The sequence below is a fragment of the Tyto alba genome, unplaced genomic scaffold (assembly GCF_018691265.1).
Source record: "Tyto alba isolate M040663 unplaced genomic scaffold, T.alba_DEE_v4.0 Super-Scaffold_1000006, whole genome shotgun sequence".
NCBI lineage: Eukaryota > Metazoa > Chordata > Aves > Strigiformes > Tytonidae > Tyto > Tyto alba.
The window spans coordinates 18,209,189-18,226,194 of NW_024881272.1; the positions used below are offsets into that span (position 1 = coordinate 18,209,189).

Here is a 17,006-nt window from a genome sequence, read left to right on the forward strand (position 1 = left end):
TCGGCCGCCTGGTTCAGCTAACTCCCTTCTTGTGTTCGCTTGGTTAAGTGGTAGCAAGGGCTGTATGACACGTAGAGCCTAAAGTGCAAGCAAGGAGAGTGGCTGCTGCTCAGGTGGTGACAGGTTTGGGGTTCTCTGCTCATACCTGTACCCGCTGCTGGGAGGTGGCTGGGCAGCGCCTGGGAGCGCTGAAGGGTTGCGTTCCCCCCCCACAGCAAAGGCAAGGGCAGTGTCTTCAGGCACCTCCTGTGCTCATTGAACTCAGATAGACTGCAGATTTGAAACTGTATCTTCCTTTGGAGGCAGCCCTTTCTGGAATGATTGCTTAGTGAAGTATTGAAGTTAAGTGGCTCTAGGCGATGGTTCCATGTGAAACTTTAGTTTGAACTTAAGAATAAAGATTTCTTTCCTAAATGCACTCAGTAAAGAAAACTTCATTCTCTGCTTAAAGAACCAGCTCCTTGTGGGTTTGCTATAGGTTTTTGTTTGTTTACAGAGCTTTCCTATATAATGGGGGGGGGAGGAAAGAGACTAGAATGAAGAAATACGCAGGAGTGGAGTGAGTGGTGTCTCCCCCCTGCCCTCGAAGGGAGGATGTGGATTCAAGCTGGCCAGGCTTCAAGAGACACATGGTCTTCTCCAGCTCCCTGCAGCAGGACTGCTCACCCAGGCAAGATGAGGCCGCTTTCCTTCAGCTTCAGAAAGAAGGTATGCTCAGAGGTAATAACTTACTTCGATTAAAAAAAAAATGAAAATGAATGGAAGTACACTGAGCTACCACTGAGAGACTGGGGTTCTGTAAGTGCCCCCCTGATTGCAAGTTCTTTTCTGAAGTTCCCTGTGGAAAAAACATGACAAGTTACTTCAAGAAACAGCAAAATCATATCTGGGACACAATTTACAAATTACTCTATTTAAAACTTTAATTTGTGATATTAATGACTGCAAAACACTTAGAATGACATTTGTTAAAGGCACATTTCATTTTAATGCATAGTGTACCATTCTAAAATATCCTAATTTCCTTACAAAGTGCTTGAGCAGCCACATACAGATAAAGTATAGCAAAATATATTTACAATCTAGGGTTTAAAATCTTAATCTGCCTAAAAATATTTAAAAAACTACAGAGATAAAATTAGTGCTTTCTTTCAGCTTAACTGGGTGAACATACCCTGCCCTCTAATTTTTTTTTTAAATTTTTTTTTTTTTAGTGATAGATTAAAAAAAGATTTCTGTACAAGATGTAGTTACAAAAAGGTGTTTTTGAGGATACTTTCATAAGTGTTAAGCACCCTGTTAGATGCTCATACATATATTTGGGAACCGAAAAGGGTGAGCTGACTGTACCTCAAAAGTATTGGTTTCAGCTAGATACAGGAACATAATTTGTTTCTTATTAATTAGAATCTGGAAACAAGTAATGATGAAAAGTTGACTCACTCTGCCAAACATGATTTGCAGTGCTGATAAAGATGCCTGCCTTGTTCTTGCGGGGCGGAGATGGGGGGAGGTTGCCTGATTTGGACCTATTAACTATTTTTTTTTTTTTTTTAAATTCTGAAGCCCCCCCTCCATGCCCCGCCTGACCCTGCAGGTCTGTCCAGCATCATGATTTTAAACCACCACCTCAGCATTGCACGCTCAAGTGCCAATGCATTCCTCTGAATGAATAAAATTACAAGTTTCAAATTCATCTGAGTGCTGATTCTCACTGCCTTAGCCCATGAACAGCAAACTCCTGGGCAGGATGAACCTGCAAGGTGGCCCACGCTGTCAGCTCAGAATGAGCCTAGAGCTAAGGACCACGTGGGAAATTTCTTTTCCAAGAATTACAGTTTGCCCACAGAACACCAGATGCCAAAGATAGGACTTGGTTTACAAGTATGCACAGTGCCTGGTCTAAATTATTTTTCAACTTTTGAGGTACAGCTTTTAGTGTTAAGGGGTTTATAAAATACACAGTTTTTATAAAAAATATTTATACATTCTGTTACAACATACTGCTTTTACCCTCAGTAACTGCCAATCTGTGTTTGGGAATTCAGTGGCCTCTATATATATGAATATTTTTTCACTCAGTTCTACGTTGTTCACTCAGCCACCGTGCAAAATTAATGAAGTGGTATAATTAAATTACTTGCCTGGACATAAGAATACATTACAACTTCCAAATATACATGTTCACAGCATGTATACATTGAAAATCCTTATGTTTTCTAAAAGTGATATGATACTGTACAGCAGATACAGGATGATCTAGGGGGTTAGATACAGACTGGTTAACTTATCTGCCCACTCGGAGAGTGGGAAAGGCGAGAGTTTGAGTACAGAAGTGGATGGGCTTGGGAATGCATATGCTTTGCTCTTTGTGGTTAGACTGAGCAACATCTTTGTTACATTCTTCATATCAACCAGGGTTTTAAGCCATGCTTAAAAAGCTTGAAGGCAAAACTGTTTGGCAAGTGGCTTTGGTAAACTTTCCGGATTTTTCTTTGTAATGGAAGCACTTACACTGTTATCTCAAAGGCAAGGCGTTTAACATTTTTCCTAATAAATACCATAGAAAATTTACAAAACAAGGCATATCTGTTCTCCATACCGTTATTTTAAGAACACAAGATGAAGGTGTACATAGAAAGGTGTAGTTTTATAGACTGCACAAGGTAACATTTAACTGAAATCATTTGCCTTCTCCAGCTACAACCATGTTCTGTGCGAGTGTCATCAGTATCCCAAACTTCTACTTCAGTGTGGCTGAGCAGAGATAAGTGATTACCTAGCTCAGTCGGCTTTTCCCACTTAAGGCAGATACTTTAAAAAGTGATGTTATCTGCTGCAAAAGAGTGAGAGAAACAGTACAGCTCCACGTGTGCCCGTGCGTGGGAGGCTTCGTACAGCCTGGGTTCACCAACTCAGCTTTAGAGCTCCATAGACCTGCTTTCCAGTGCTCGGATAAAAAACAATATACAAAGAGGCCACTCTTCACAAGAGTTAAAACAGTACTTAAAAGGATCTTCATGTGATTTTAAAAAAAAAAAAAACAGAAGCTACAGGTGGCACAGAGAGCAATTGAAGGGTCGATAGTCTTCTGAGAGAGGCATTCCTGTGAGCCAGTCAGCGGGGGTTTCACAGTGTTTAGAAGTTAACACCAATCAGCAATGTAATCAAAATCTCTGAACATTTCCTGCTCTTCTTCTGAAAGTATCCTTGGTTCCCGCGGTGGAGTGAGGATAGGTGCTTCAGAGGTAAATTCATCATCAAAATTACTAACATCTTCTCGTCCTCTAATGGTGGGTACAAAAGGAGGCTTTACTTTCTTGGCCAGTAAAGCATTCCAATCTATTAGCTGTAAAATAAACCAGCTGCTGTTTAGTTTTCTGTCTCTACTCCTTAGTGTCCTTAGAAATGGTATTAGCTTATACTCACTCTGAAGAAGTGATGCTTTTTCACATCCTCAGCATCTTTCTCTCCAGCTCCAAGACGCCGCTCTGGATTTCTTCGTAGCAGCTGACAAAACATGCACAATTTCAGTGCAAAAATTTAGGGGTAAGGGAAGGAACGAAGGAGGAGTGCTACTGTGTAAGAGTCAAAGCCAAGATTAGGTGGACAGTGAAATTCAAACAGCCTGACCTATAGAAAAGTCTTGGCCCTCAAAGAAGGGGAAGGACAAAACTTCAGAAGCGCATCGCTCGAGGCAGAGGTGCTCTTCTGGAGACGCCCGAACCTGCCTGTCAGCACAGTTCCCCCAGCAGCCGAGCGCTGAACGCACAGAGAGCAGACTCGTCTGCCTCGCTGCAGTCTGGGGTACCAAGGCTCAGTACCTGAGGTGAGTTGTGGGGTACAGAGACACCGAAACGTGGGCTTCCTGCTGGAGAGGGTACAGGGCTGCCATTAGCTAGTATTTCCAGCCTGGCCCAGAAGAGAGACCACTCCGCTGGCTCGTGGGCCCAGTGCTTTCACAGCACCTGGTTTATGGAGCAGGTTGGATGCTGCTTTACCCGCCCGGCCAAATAAAAGGGCTTTCTAGTTACCAGCAGAAGTTAGATGGTCCCACCTGTGAATCGTGCTGCTCTGAGCAGCCCCTGCAGGCAGAGTGCCCAGCATCAGCTATTCATCGTGCAGCCATTAAAAAATAACATCTCCTATATTGTGTAAGAATTTGTCAGATGGGAACGGTGCACACACAGCTCTGACGAGTAAGCTGCAAGCACAAAGTTCAGGGCACACCTTTTGTGGGTGCAGTGCAGCAGTCGCCTGTAGATACCAGCACGATAATTTTCACAGTAGAATTCCCCTCCCCAGGTACTGCCTTAAAACTGTACTCTTCCTTCTCTCCCTGGGAGTAAGCAATCATTTTAAACTACGGAATTTTTATGCTATTGTTTAAATACTTATGTTACATTAGTTACTGTGACATGCTTTAGCTTAAAAGCTGCAGCACCTTGCTGAATTGGGTGTTAGACTGATACTCGGTGTCGGACATTTAAGTGGAGAGGCTGCTTCCAAATGCTTTGAATCACCTCCAGCAGTAGATGCCTTTCTGCCAACCGTGAGAAGCTTCTAACTTAGACAGGCTCAAGCATCATCTCTAGCTAAGCAGAGGCATTGCACTAACAACAGTCATAAACTAAACCAGCTGTTCTTTGCCAAGAACGGGACTGCAGATGCCATGGGTACGGTGTTCCTCACCCCAGTTGGAATCAAACCAAAAAGATTTAGAAGCCTTTGAATTAAAATATTCATGTGAGAATGTTAATCTACTGAATCAGTCAATGCAGCAGTGTTCTGCTAGGAAAAGAGTGCTGAACTTCTCTAGTTAGATAAAACTAGGAAACGGAACTCAGGGAGAAAATACAGCCTTTTAAAAAGAAAAACTTGCTCCTGAATAAAGCGGAATGTCATTGGCAGTTTTCTCCTAAGGTGACAGGCACCCCAGCATAGCATAAATGAAGCAAGTCTGAAATTTAATTGTAAAAAAAAAAAAAAGAATACCAAGTGTAGGTTCTTAAAGTATTTTGTTCCTCACATGAGTAATTAATTTCCTTCATGTTGAAGATAAAACAGGGTAGGAGAAGAATGTGTTCTTACCCGTCTCATTATAGAGATGGCTTCTGTAGACAGAAATCGTGGATATCTTACTTCATCATTTACAATACTGTCAAACACCTCTTCTTCATCATCTCCAGGGAAGGGAGACTATAATGAAAGTAATAAAAAAAAAAATAAAACAAAATTAAAAACAAGCTTAAAAAGCACTTACATTTGAAAACAACATATATTCTGCTGACAGTTTGGAATTAGATACCCTGAAACGAAGTCTTCCTTTTCCCAGAAACAGATAGGGTAGTTTTCCATAGGGAAAAGAAAAAAGTAAAGCAAGTTGGTATTATCCCTTAGTTCTTACTGAAGGACTGTGCTTTAACAAATGTGCTTTTAGAAGTAGAAACACCTAAAACTGGGATCTGCTTTGAATTCTTGACACAGGATATACAGGGAATATGGAAAGTACGTATCATCTTTTCTTTGGGACCGTTGCCATTCACAAGCAACATGGTCAAGACTAATTTGTTTTTGTAGTATCTTTAGCATGTTACAGCTCGAGAGCTTTCAGACTTCTGAAGTGGCCTGACAGATGTAGGCAACACCCTATAAGCTTTTTGTCCTTTTTTACCTGAAAGGAAGTTGAATGATCATCTTTTTTGAAAAAAAAAAAAAACAAAGTGATGAGCAAATCTGTAGTTTTTCTCAGTTTTTTAGCATGTAAGCCATTATGGTGCTACCTGAGAGATACTATAACAAAATGGACCAGAAGGTAAAACAATGTGCACAGCGGTAAATAACTATTCAATAGTAATTTATTTATACCATCTCATCTGCGTGGAACTGGGGCACTCTATTTTAGTGCATATGTAATTCAAATGGTAAACAGCATTGTGTTTGGCATAATCTTTCACTGCCATCCAGTTATATGCATTAAAGTTCACTTCCATTCATCTTACAGAAGTTAAGGAGTTTATTTTCTCTGCATTTGAAAGCAGAAGAGTGCTACGGCTCTACACATCCAAATTTGACAGTGCCAGATGTGCGCTGGAAACTGAGCTCCCCAAACCCAGAAGTGCTATGTTCCCGCTTAGAGCCACCGATATTAACGTGCCATTACTGTAATTTGATAGAAGGCATTATGGTGTAATTAAAAACAAAATGAAAATGTAAAGTCTTCGACCAGCTACAACTCATTCAGTTCCACAACTGCTGATAATTCAAGCTCATGACATGATTCATCAACGTCTGTAGTATTACAGCAGCTAGTATCAGGTATGTAGCTGCTCAGGATTTAATATTTCTCTTTCTCGATGAAGCACGTTAAGGTGCTCGTTGTAAAACTCGGTATGCCTGTACATACTGTACGTACAAGTATTGATACAACTGTGACAGGTAGGGCATGTTAAATGTTGACGGGCTGGTATCTTGAGTTTCGTAACCTTTTTAGCATGTATTAGTTTTATGACTCCATTGTATCTTACTAGAACTTACCTCACCCACTAGCATCTCATAGATAAGTACACCAAGACCCCACCAGTCTACAGCTCTTGTATAAGAAGTTTCTGTCAGCACCTCTGGAGCAAGAAATTCCGGTGTGCCACAGAATGTGCTTGTTCTGTCTCCAAATCCCATTCCTGAAAAGTTACAGTTAATGAAAAGCAAGCAGTATTTTCTGCCATTCTACAACCTATTCCTCCAGCGAGTAAGACCTTTCTAGAGCAACTTCAGCCAACACTGTAGTTCCAGGGCCTGTTCTGAAGGCTCAGGCCAATGAGGTAAAACATTCCCCCATTCTCCCCTCCCACGCCCTTGTTCCACATGTGCTTCAATATAAATTTTTCTGTCCCTAACTCTATGCAATGAGCAAAATTAAGCTTCCAGTTACACCTTTGTCACCCCGTTATCTTTGCTTGGAAAGATATAAACAATGTTAAGTTATATTGCCACTAGCTAGAAGAAAATGTGGTGCACTAGTCAAACATGCCTACTATGGATGCTTCTGTAGTGGGAAAATACGTAGAAGGAAGTAAAACATGGAGTGTAGTGAAACAGCTTTGAGTGAAATAAGCCCTGTGTATTTGCACGAGGGGCAGAGTTTGGGATGACGACCCCATAAGGACTGATGTGACACTACAAATGGAGGTGCTGCAGAAAGCTTAAGAAAATCATTTATTGTAGTAGTCAGTAAACCAAAGAGCCTTCCTTGTCCTCATTTCCTTTTGTCATTTATGGAACTTGTTTGCAGCTAAAGTCACAGGACTTGCCCTAGGATATTAAAGACAACAGTAATGTTTGAGCACCTACCAAATTTACTGAATTCCCTCTTAGGCTATCTAAAAGGAAAAGATATGAAGGACAGGCTGTATAAATTGGAGAAGGAAATGGACCTTTCCAGATCTTCCTCTCCAACGAGGTTTGAGAAAGACACTTCAATTTCTGCTGCTCCCTCTATTTTACGTCTCATTTGAAATGTTGGTGCCAGTAGTGGAATGCTTGAAAGGAACTTTCTAGCATCTAGGCTTCCCTTTGGGGATAATTTTCTCTGTTTTAGCTATCATATACTTTGCATATAATTTCCATATACTTAGAGTTGTGACTGTTTCAGAGTTAAAAGAAAATAGACAATGAATTTGTAAAAAAGTAAGAGAGAGATCAGGATTATAATGGTACTCTAATGCTTTTTCTGCTAATTTGTACAATATATACAGTATGCCTTGCTAATAAGCAGAGATATGAAGCAGAACCAGAATAGGTGATGCTCACAACTGAAAAAAAAATTTTTTAAAAACAGAGCTCTGCTTAGATGCTCCTAATACTTCCCTACTAAGGAACTTCCTCATATCTCCACTTTTGCACTATCAGAGACGTTACTCCTTCAGATGATACAGGGTAAGTATACACTATACACATTTGGCAGTCCAAAAGTCTCAAGGAACAGTCAAGAGTAAGACAGACTATGGAATTCCCCTCGAAAGAAAATTTAAAGGCCATTACCTTCTTTGCAAAGACCAAAATCAGCAATTTTCACAAAGCCTTCTGTGTCCAGCAATAAGTTATCCAACTTCAAATCTCTAAATAAACATTTGAGAACAGAATTGCATCACTGATGTTTCTGCAGTACTATTCAGAATAGCTGAATTGAATCTCTCGGAAACGGGTCAATGACTACTTACCTATATACTATTTTGTGTTCATGCAAATACTGAAGTCCAAGAACCACACATGCAGCATAGAATCTGTTGAAAGAGTTAAAACGTCAATGTCTTTCAGTCTTGCTTTTCAGACTGTGAAGTCCATTATTAACCGTGCTCTGAAGATTACTGGTTTGTTTTTTTAGGTACAGATTAGTTTTATACAAGGACAGAGTTTTAAAGCCAGATGGCAAAAATGCTTAAACTTGCAGCTTTCGAGCTATCGTATGTTCGCTTGGCCTGGAGGATAAATTTTCTGTAATGTCCACTGCTCTGGCATTGAAGGATTTCTAATTTGGCTTATTCTTTACCCTTGTCTGCTATTTTAACTTTTCATTTAGCTTTTTTTTTTTTTTTGTGTAATGTGGAGAAAAAAAAAAAGCAGCATAAACATTAAATATTTGTATATAATTTTTGAATTCAATGTAGATTCAGATACATTAAAACTGCATGCGTCCTTCTAACAAAATCAGTTTGAATCTCTGCCCCTTTTAAAAATTGAAACAGTATTTGCTGAAGTGACATCATGTAGAGACATGTGGTGATAAAGACCTTTGTTCTTACCCGCTGAACAAAATACCCTTCACTTAATGCCATCAAAAGGGATGGATACTCACACTGCTCTTGGTTCAGAAAAGACATCAGTATGGATGTGCATCATCAGATCCCCACCAGCAGCATATTCCATTACAAAGCAAACGTGGTCTTTGGTTTGGAAACAAGCAAAAAGGTTCACCAGGAAGGGATGTCTTACACTATTCACAGTTTCAAATATTCGCTTTTCACACATCAAGCTGCAAACAGAAAAATCAGTAAAAATTTGAAGTTGAATCCTGAACCGTAATTTTTCTACTCTCAGAAACTATTGGTAATTTATACCAATATATGTATATACATGCCAACATATAATACATGTTTTTTCCTCTATTTCTCAGGATAACATAAGACCATCTTTTGTTTCAAGAGAGAGGTTTTAATACTTGCACACACGTTAAGTCGATGCCAAGATTTCCACAAACTTACATTTAGCTTTTGCAAACGAAAAAGGAAACCTAGCAGTCCATGAAAATTGTACCCTGCCAATTTTCCTTTCAAATACTCAGACCTGCATTAAGTATGCATCAATGTCATGTGACATTAGCTTCAATTTATTTTTATTTTATTGGTATACAATGCATAAAGTGGAAAACCAGTAACAATATTACAGACATCTATCTATAGTAATTCCAGATTATTTCTCCTTAAGCCAGTTGGTTTATTTGTAGCTTATTCTTAATACAGTGATCTTACTTCCTGCAAATCAAACCAATATTGTCACCATTAAACAGTTGTAAAAGCACCTTCTTGTACTAAAACTAGATGGTTTTGTAGCTAATTGCCACTTCACTTCCAAGCAAAGAAAAATCTGAGTTTTGGGGAAAAAAGATTTAAAAACAACAGGACTTAAGGGAAAATATCATGGACAAAGTATGACAGTATGTTACAAGTTGAGATATACCATCATAGGTGTTTGCCAGTAAAGAAAACACAGTCACCGCCCTCCTGAAACGTGATGGAAGTCTACAGAACAAGCAATTAGAATAAATAATTGCAAGAGAACCTAAATCAAAAACAGGATCAGCTTCAAGTCAGAGCTGTAGTACAGGCACGGTAAGAGAGGCACTAAAATGAATCTGTGTTCATGGGCTACTCTGGTCCCTCCTTGTCCCAGAAGCAAGACTACGTGTCTGCAGCAGCCAGCTGAGCAGGGAGATGAGAACCAGTTTTGCTCCTTCCCTGAATGTAACTGCTCTTTGCTAGAGCTTACACTTGGGTTGCATGAAGAAAGAAAACACAATTTATGGAATCAACGTATTGTATTTTACAAACTGACCTGTCTACTTCGTCACGAGCAACAATATCTCCTTTCTTTAAGGCTTTAATAGCAAACATCTCGTTTGTGTTTTTGTACTCTGCCAACAGCACCTAAAACAGAAGATAAGCGATTCATTTAAGAGCTATATCTAGTTTTTGATACAGCCTTGACATTTGATACAGCCTTTCGACATTTACCTTTCCAAAATGTCCTCTGCCCAGTACAGCACAACATCTGAAATCCTTCAGACTGAACTGAAATCTTTGTTGCGATCTATATAAATAAAAAAAGTCAAAAATCTTCTAGTTTTTTAACTTTAAGAAATATCATTCAGATCAACAGCAAACCCACTGCTTTTTTACCTTCTATCTTCAGGCTCTCGGGTGTTGGTATATTTTATGTCTGAGCGGGGAGCATCAGGCTCACAGATTATTTCAGGCTGGAGTTTTGGGACAATACTATTTCTGCCATTTTCAAAATCAAAAGTTGTTACTTCATCCTGTGAAGAAAAAGAAGTCTGAAAATTTAAAACTGATTGCGAAGGTAAGTGAATGCAAAAATTTTACTATAAGCATGTGAAATTCTTAACATAAGAATTATCTAAGCTAAAATGGTGTACTTTATGATGATATAGATAAGCAAGTTTTTAACAGACTGATGCAACCTATTGCTCCAGTCATTCTGCTTTGTTAATAAAACCATTTCTTCCTGAATACTCTAATGATTTTGGGCTTCTGTTTTTTTCTGTGGTGAAACCACAAGGAGAGTTAAACACACTAACCATGGAAACAGTTTGCCACCAAGACTAATTGCAGTGTTCTGTCAAGGCAATTCTGTATATGTAAGTTAAGGGAGCATAAGGGAAGAAATCCATCGTAAAGATGCCAATATTACAACTTTGTTAAACTGCATAGCCCGAAATTCTTGAAGTTACTCGCCTGAGATGACACATCAGGAGACTTTATCTCAGAGGAAGATTCACATATTTCCCCAAGGGAAGATGCACGGGGTGGAGCAGGTGGAGGCTCAGGCTCAAGTTCAAAGTCCAATTTGGCTACAGGAGAGTCACTGGCAAGAAAATAAATAACTCCTCAGTGTAAACCAGAGACTGTTTTGATAGTATGAAAACAACTTAAAACTGCACGTTATGTAGATTTCTCCTAAAACAAATGTTGTGTCTAGATCTGCCTATGAAATGTCCAAAATTAAAATACTGAAAGGTCTGCAGTGCAGAATAAACAGATCTGACATGCATCACGTACATTAGGGCATAAGCACCTCACTGTTACTCTTGCTCTTAAAGTACTTAAAAACTGCAGGTGTCACCTACCCGGCTGGCAGTGTTAGTTCAGGAATGTGTGCATCAACCACTGGCCCAGTAGCCGGTACCGGTGCTTGAGGGCTGAAGGTGCCAGAGTGATTTACTGTAGGAATAGCTCTTCTTACCAGCCTTCCCCAAGTGGCGATATTAATATTCATTTGAGGAGCTCTGAGAAATGTTTTGCCTGTGGATATTGTGAAAAAAGAAAATAGAGGGCAAGTAATTTCCTTACTTATTACCAAAAGCTATAATTAAAAAAAAAATCATATTAATCAGTTTATAGTTTATGAAGAATAAACGGAATTTGTCACATTCCTTAGCAGTTCCTCATTACTCGCTATTAAATGCTAATGCATAATAAGGAATTCTAAAACAAAACATTTCTAAATGTAACGCCAAATCCTTCATTATCAACAGTTTTATTCACAGGCACATATTAGGTGTCTCTATAAAAAAAAAAAATCACATAGCTGTACAATTTTTAAGCTTTACATGTTTATATTAAACAATTACCTTGCTGTTTTGAAAAAATTTTCTTCTGCCTCTGGAGTTTTGGTCTTCTTTCAATAACTGGATTAAAAAATGTAACCTGCAGTTCAAATAATGTGTGTTGTAAGTCAGGTTTCAGAACAAAATGCATTCTTACAAGTTTCAGGAAAACTTTTTAAACTATTCTGCAATGTAATACTTGCAAGTATGCTCAAGTGCTTCAAAGAAACATTCTTACCTCTGCAAACAGAGTGCCCTGGGGTTCAAGATAGAGACACATGCCATGCCGTTGGTTATCCAGGAAATCTTCCAACCTCAGAAACTTTACTGCACACAAAGATCTCCAGTCACGCCAATAAACTGAGATTTCTAATTCACGTGACTATGACAGGAAACATATACACAGGAAATTACTTATTAGGAATTGTTCTGCAAGAGTCACCTCTGTACAAGCACAAGATCTAGCAACTCAAAGATGGAGATGCAGAGCTGTGACTTTCAAAGAGCAGCAGGGTAACCAGCCATACTGAGCAAGCTCTCGCTAGGATGACTGTAGCATTTCAGCTCAGACGTGATTGCCAGCATCCAAATAAAAGTTCAAGTGTAAAATTCCCTTAGCTCAAGCTCCGACAACAAATTTTTATGTGTTCAGAAACCTCAACTTCACGAGCTTTCCACGTTCTTTACAAGTACCAATTGCCTTTCACAGCTGCATAGTGACATTTTAGTACCTGCACATGCATCATGATGCAATACTTTACACAGCATCTCTTGAAATACATATAGCTTTTGTAACATGGTCATAAGAGGGGACAAAAACTTTAAGCAAGAACTACTACTGTATCTTGCCAGTGGGATTTATACATTCTTAGGGTATTTTACATGCTTGTTACCAAATGTGAAGAATCCTGCAATAGACTCTAACAGCAGCATGTATGTGACTAAGTTCAGTTAGCATAGTTTAATTCCATCATGATGCATCAATTTATATGACAGCTGTAGGTTTTAAAAGAAACAAAAGTTAAGAAGCAGCAACAGATAAAAAGAAAATTATGGGGTTTGAAATGTGCATTTCAAATACAGAAGGATGTGTGGTCGTGCCCAGCAGAACCAAGGTCCTCCTCTGGCACCAGAAAGCATTTGATATTGAGTTCTTAAATAGTGAACGTGACACACAGTAGGCTGGTAGGAGCAGCTACCAAACTTTGACTAGTTAAAGTCTTAAACTGAGAATAATCAAGGCTTCAGGACTCCACAGCTGCTAGTTTTGTTCTGCACTACTCACCGGAACCGGAACGCCTCTACCCGCAAGTCTAAAACTGCTTCCCTCCTAGATGGAAGGAATCTGCTTTGGGGCTCCGAGGGGTGGGGCTCAGCGGGGAGAGAGCCAAAGCAGGAAGGGGGCTTTCCCCCACGCCCCATTTGTTTTAAATATATACTGGAGATGACATTTAGGCTCCTGAAATATAGTTTAATTTTCAGTCTATTTTAAACACTTATGGAAAAAAATAATCCTTGTAACTTAACATACTATAACTATCAGGTATCTAAAAACTGAATGCTTGATTACACCTATATAACATAAATTCTCTTCAGAAGGCATGAGAAAAGAAACGTCAAGTATCATTTTGATACTTGTGTCCTCCAAGTAACATTTAAGTTGTCGGAAAGAACTATTAGTGAATTTACTTCTTATTCCTGAAGAATTAATCAGCTTCACATGAGAACACTTTTACAGAAGCACAGTAAAAATTCTATGACATAGCTTTACCAAAATATCCAAACCATCTCTGATATTAGAATTTACTGATAAATAATAAGAAGTTGATGATCGTCATAAAAAATTAAGCACCTTCTATCACAGGTTAAAAAGATGCTAAGTGTTAGATCTTGGATAAAAACATTATGTCAGTTTGTAGGCCAGAAAAGGTAGGATTTCTAGAATGGCAGCCCAGCATTACAGAATGAGCTCCCTGGGGTTAAGCTGTTAAGGATGGGAATACTTGCACATATGAAAGCTGAACATAATCACAACAACAACAGGAAAAAAAAACAAAACAAAACAAAAAGCATCATGAAATTAACGGAAAGCTGTCAAGGAATTAAGACCACATTTTTACCCTGTCTAGTTCCAGTGTAAATTTCTGATCCCATGACTGATTGGAAATAGGTTTCCAGCTAGTTTGACCAACCACAGTGTTATCCAGCTTCAGCACAGCACAGACTTCATCTGTAAGTAAAGTACATAAACTCAGCTTAAATCTTTAAGAGGATTTTCCACAAACAAAAAAATCTTCACTAAGTTTTCCTTAAAAATGTAATCTCATATTTAATTGGTTCTTGCAGGCATAATAGTGTGGTTGTGGTTTTGTTTTGTGTTTTTTTTTTTTTTTCTTTTTAAAAAACTTGACAGATGAAGAAACAGATAAGTTTAAAGCTTCAAATCAATTTAGTATTTTAAATTACAGAACATGGCATGCACATTAAAATATAAACAAAAGATATGCATAAAAATAAGAGGAGTATACTGAACTGGACAAGTCATCAGTTTTCAGAAGGTTTCTACTACTCCCACTTTTACTTTTACTGGTTCTGCTCATGAAAGATGATCTGGCTTCATTTGGACTCCAACCAGGTAGCGTAATCGATGTGGCTTTTGATCGACCAGGGACATTTTCCAAAATATCTTGGCAGCCCATTAGCCTAACTTCCAGGGTACCTAGAACAAGACAGACAACAGTTTATCAAATATTTCTATTCTTAAAGTAAATGAAGTGAATGACTAGTGCTCGATTTATGGCAATAGCTCACATTCTGAGCCCCACAGAGTATAACAGAAATATCAGCTGAAGTCAAAAGACAGAGCTCAGACAGACAAATATAATGAAAATAAGCATTAAAAGTCAAATATGTGGACTCAACCTTCTAGAACGAGCAACAGTTCACCAAAATAACACAAAATAAGTTTTTGTTCCATGCTCCAGAAGTATCTTTGTTTTCTTCAGCTGACTTAGTTTCAAGTTGTAAGCAATCTAATTTTTTAAATGACAAATCTTAAGTTTCTTATTAAAATGATGGATCCTGCAGATGCAACAATAACAATTTTTCACAACTTTTGTATAACCAATTAATATCAGATATATTGCTTTGGTAATTAAAATGAACACATTGACTATTGAGACTACAAATTTGTTTAAGGTACATTCAGATATCACATTTGCCTGCTGCATGCTGAAGTCAAATTTGAGTTAGTACATAATTTAAAATTGAGTTATTCCTTCTTGACTGAATTTGGATTTATAGAAGCTGAGACAAGAAGCTACTCCTCAAAATCTACAACTTTAACGAAATGAGGTTGCTGTTCGAATTTAAGAGAGTTTCCTCCAGCAGCACAGAAACATCTGAATACTACAGACTGTTACAAGAACAGTAGGTTTACCTCATCCTGTATAAGATAGCATCTGTAAAACTGTGACACCACTGACACTAGCAAAATTAACTACCAGAAGTGGTGACATTAGCCAGTTCATAATCATACTGTCAGCTAGAAACGCAGGTCCTAAATGCAGTGTTCTTTTGACAGCAAATGTACTTAACTGTGCAACTTAAAAGTACTCTTTTGTAGCAGAAACTTAAGTCAGGCTTGACCTAAAAATGGCCTGGCAACATTACAGCCCACAGAACAGACACCAAGGAACCAGTCTGAGAAGAAATCATGTCCTGTAGGGAACTAACAGCTGTAAGTGACAGCTAAGCATTAGGCTATGAAGAGAAAGGTATGCTATTGGCTGCTGAATCAGGTTAAAAGGTAAAAAGAATACTTTATTCCCAACCTCTGGTTGGGGCCGGGGGGGCAGTTAATCAGCAGAAAGATTCCAGTCTTGTATAAGGACTGGATGTGGATCAAAGTTCTGTTGATGCACTTTAAAAAGTATGACAGTAGCACTGATCTATTTTTCACAAGGTGTTAGGGGCAAAACACAAAGCCATGGCTCATTAAAATCCAGTTCAATACAAAAGCTCTTTATGTAGTCAGTGTGAAAGTGAAACTATTAAGAAATGCACAAGCATGTAGCTCTGTTTTGTAATCCCTAGTAGAGACTGGTCATATGTACCAGTAAATCACTTTTAAAGAGGACTTATTTGTCACTATAATGTATCTTACTCATGCTTATGTATTACAGGAAAAGAATAAAAAAAAAAAAAAAAAAAAAAAAAAAAGCTGTTTTAAAACCAAGGCATGATACTTCCTGCCCATGGTCACTGATCATTTGAGATTCCATATGATTAAAAAGTTTCTTTCACCACTCTGCAACTTTACAAGGGCTCTTGGCTGAGGCCCTAATGCTTTTTACCCTTTGCTATGTGTCTTACTGAACCAAAATGGAAGACAAGTATACTCGCTCCATTTTATTTTTATCGCAGCTCAGCAGAACAGTTCCTCTTTTTGTTTTAAAATGTAGCTCCACAGTACTTCAAAACTAAATTCTGGTTTCAGTTATACATGTATAACTAGAGTAACATTTTAATTACAAATTATTTTTGTAATAAACTTACTCTGTTAATAGTTGGTTTAATAGTTACATGTAAAATGTTTTAGGAAACAAAAAAAAGACCCCAAACCTATCTGTGTTAGTAATTCTTATATGACCACTTATTTAATAAATTTAGTAAAGCAACATAGAATCACAGAATGGTTTGGGTTGGAAAGGTCCTTAAAGATCACCTAGTTCCAACCCCCCTTCCACTAGACCAGGTTGCCCCAAGCCCCGTCCAGCCTGGCCTTGAACCCTGCCAGGGAGGGGGCAGCCACAGCTGCTCTGGGCAATCTGTACCCTCACTGGAAAGTATTTCTTTCTTAGATCCAATCTAAATCTACCCTCTCTTGGTTTAAAAGCATTACCCCTCATCCTATCCCTACACTCCCTGCCAAAGTCCCTCCCCAGCTCTCCTGTAGCCCCCTTTAAGCACTGGCAGGCCACTAGAAGGTCTCCTGGAGCCTTCTCTTCTCCAGGCCGAACACCCCCAACTCCCTCAGCCTGTCCTCATAAGGGAGGTGCTCCAGCCGCATGATCATCTTTGTGGCACACCCCAAAGTAGTCAA

At 38.8% G+C, this 17,006-nt stretch overlaps 1 protein-coding gene across 1 annotated transcript in view; it reads right to left on the reverse strand.

Moving 5' to 3' along the window:
* Positions 1-964: 964 nt before the first annotated feature.
* The window catches only part of PKN2 (protein kinase N2), a 56,876-nt gene continuing 40,834 nt past the window's right edge, over positions 965-17,006 (reverse strand). Inside the window, 16 exon segments of the mRNA XM_042786387.1 lie at positions 965-3,349; positions 3,430-3,510; positions 5,092-5,199; positions 6,538-6,680; positions 8,041-8,117; positions 8,220-8,282; positions 8,855-9,031; positions 10,111-10,202; positions 10,290-10,365; positions 10,455-10,591; positions 11,031-11,160; positions 11,423-11,597; positions 11,927-12,002; positions 12,141-12,284; positions 14,023-14,132; positions 14,436-14,621. Of these exon segments, the coding sequence (XP_042642321.1) occupies positions 3,146-3,349; positions 3,430-3,510; positions 5,092-5,199; positions 6,538-6,680; positions 8,041-8,117; positions 8,220-8,282; positions 8,855-9,031; positions 10,111-10,202; positions 10,290-10,365; positions 10,455-10,591; positions 11,031-11,160; positions 11,423-11,597; positions 11,927-12,002; positions 12,141-12,284; positions 14,023-14,132; positions 14,436-14,621 (1,979 nt within the window). The 3' untranslated portion in view covers positions 965-3,145.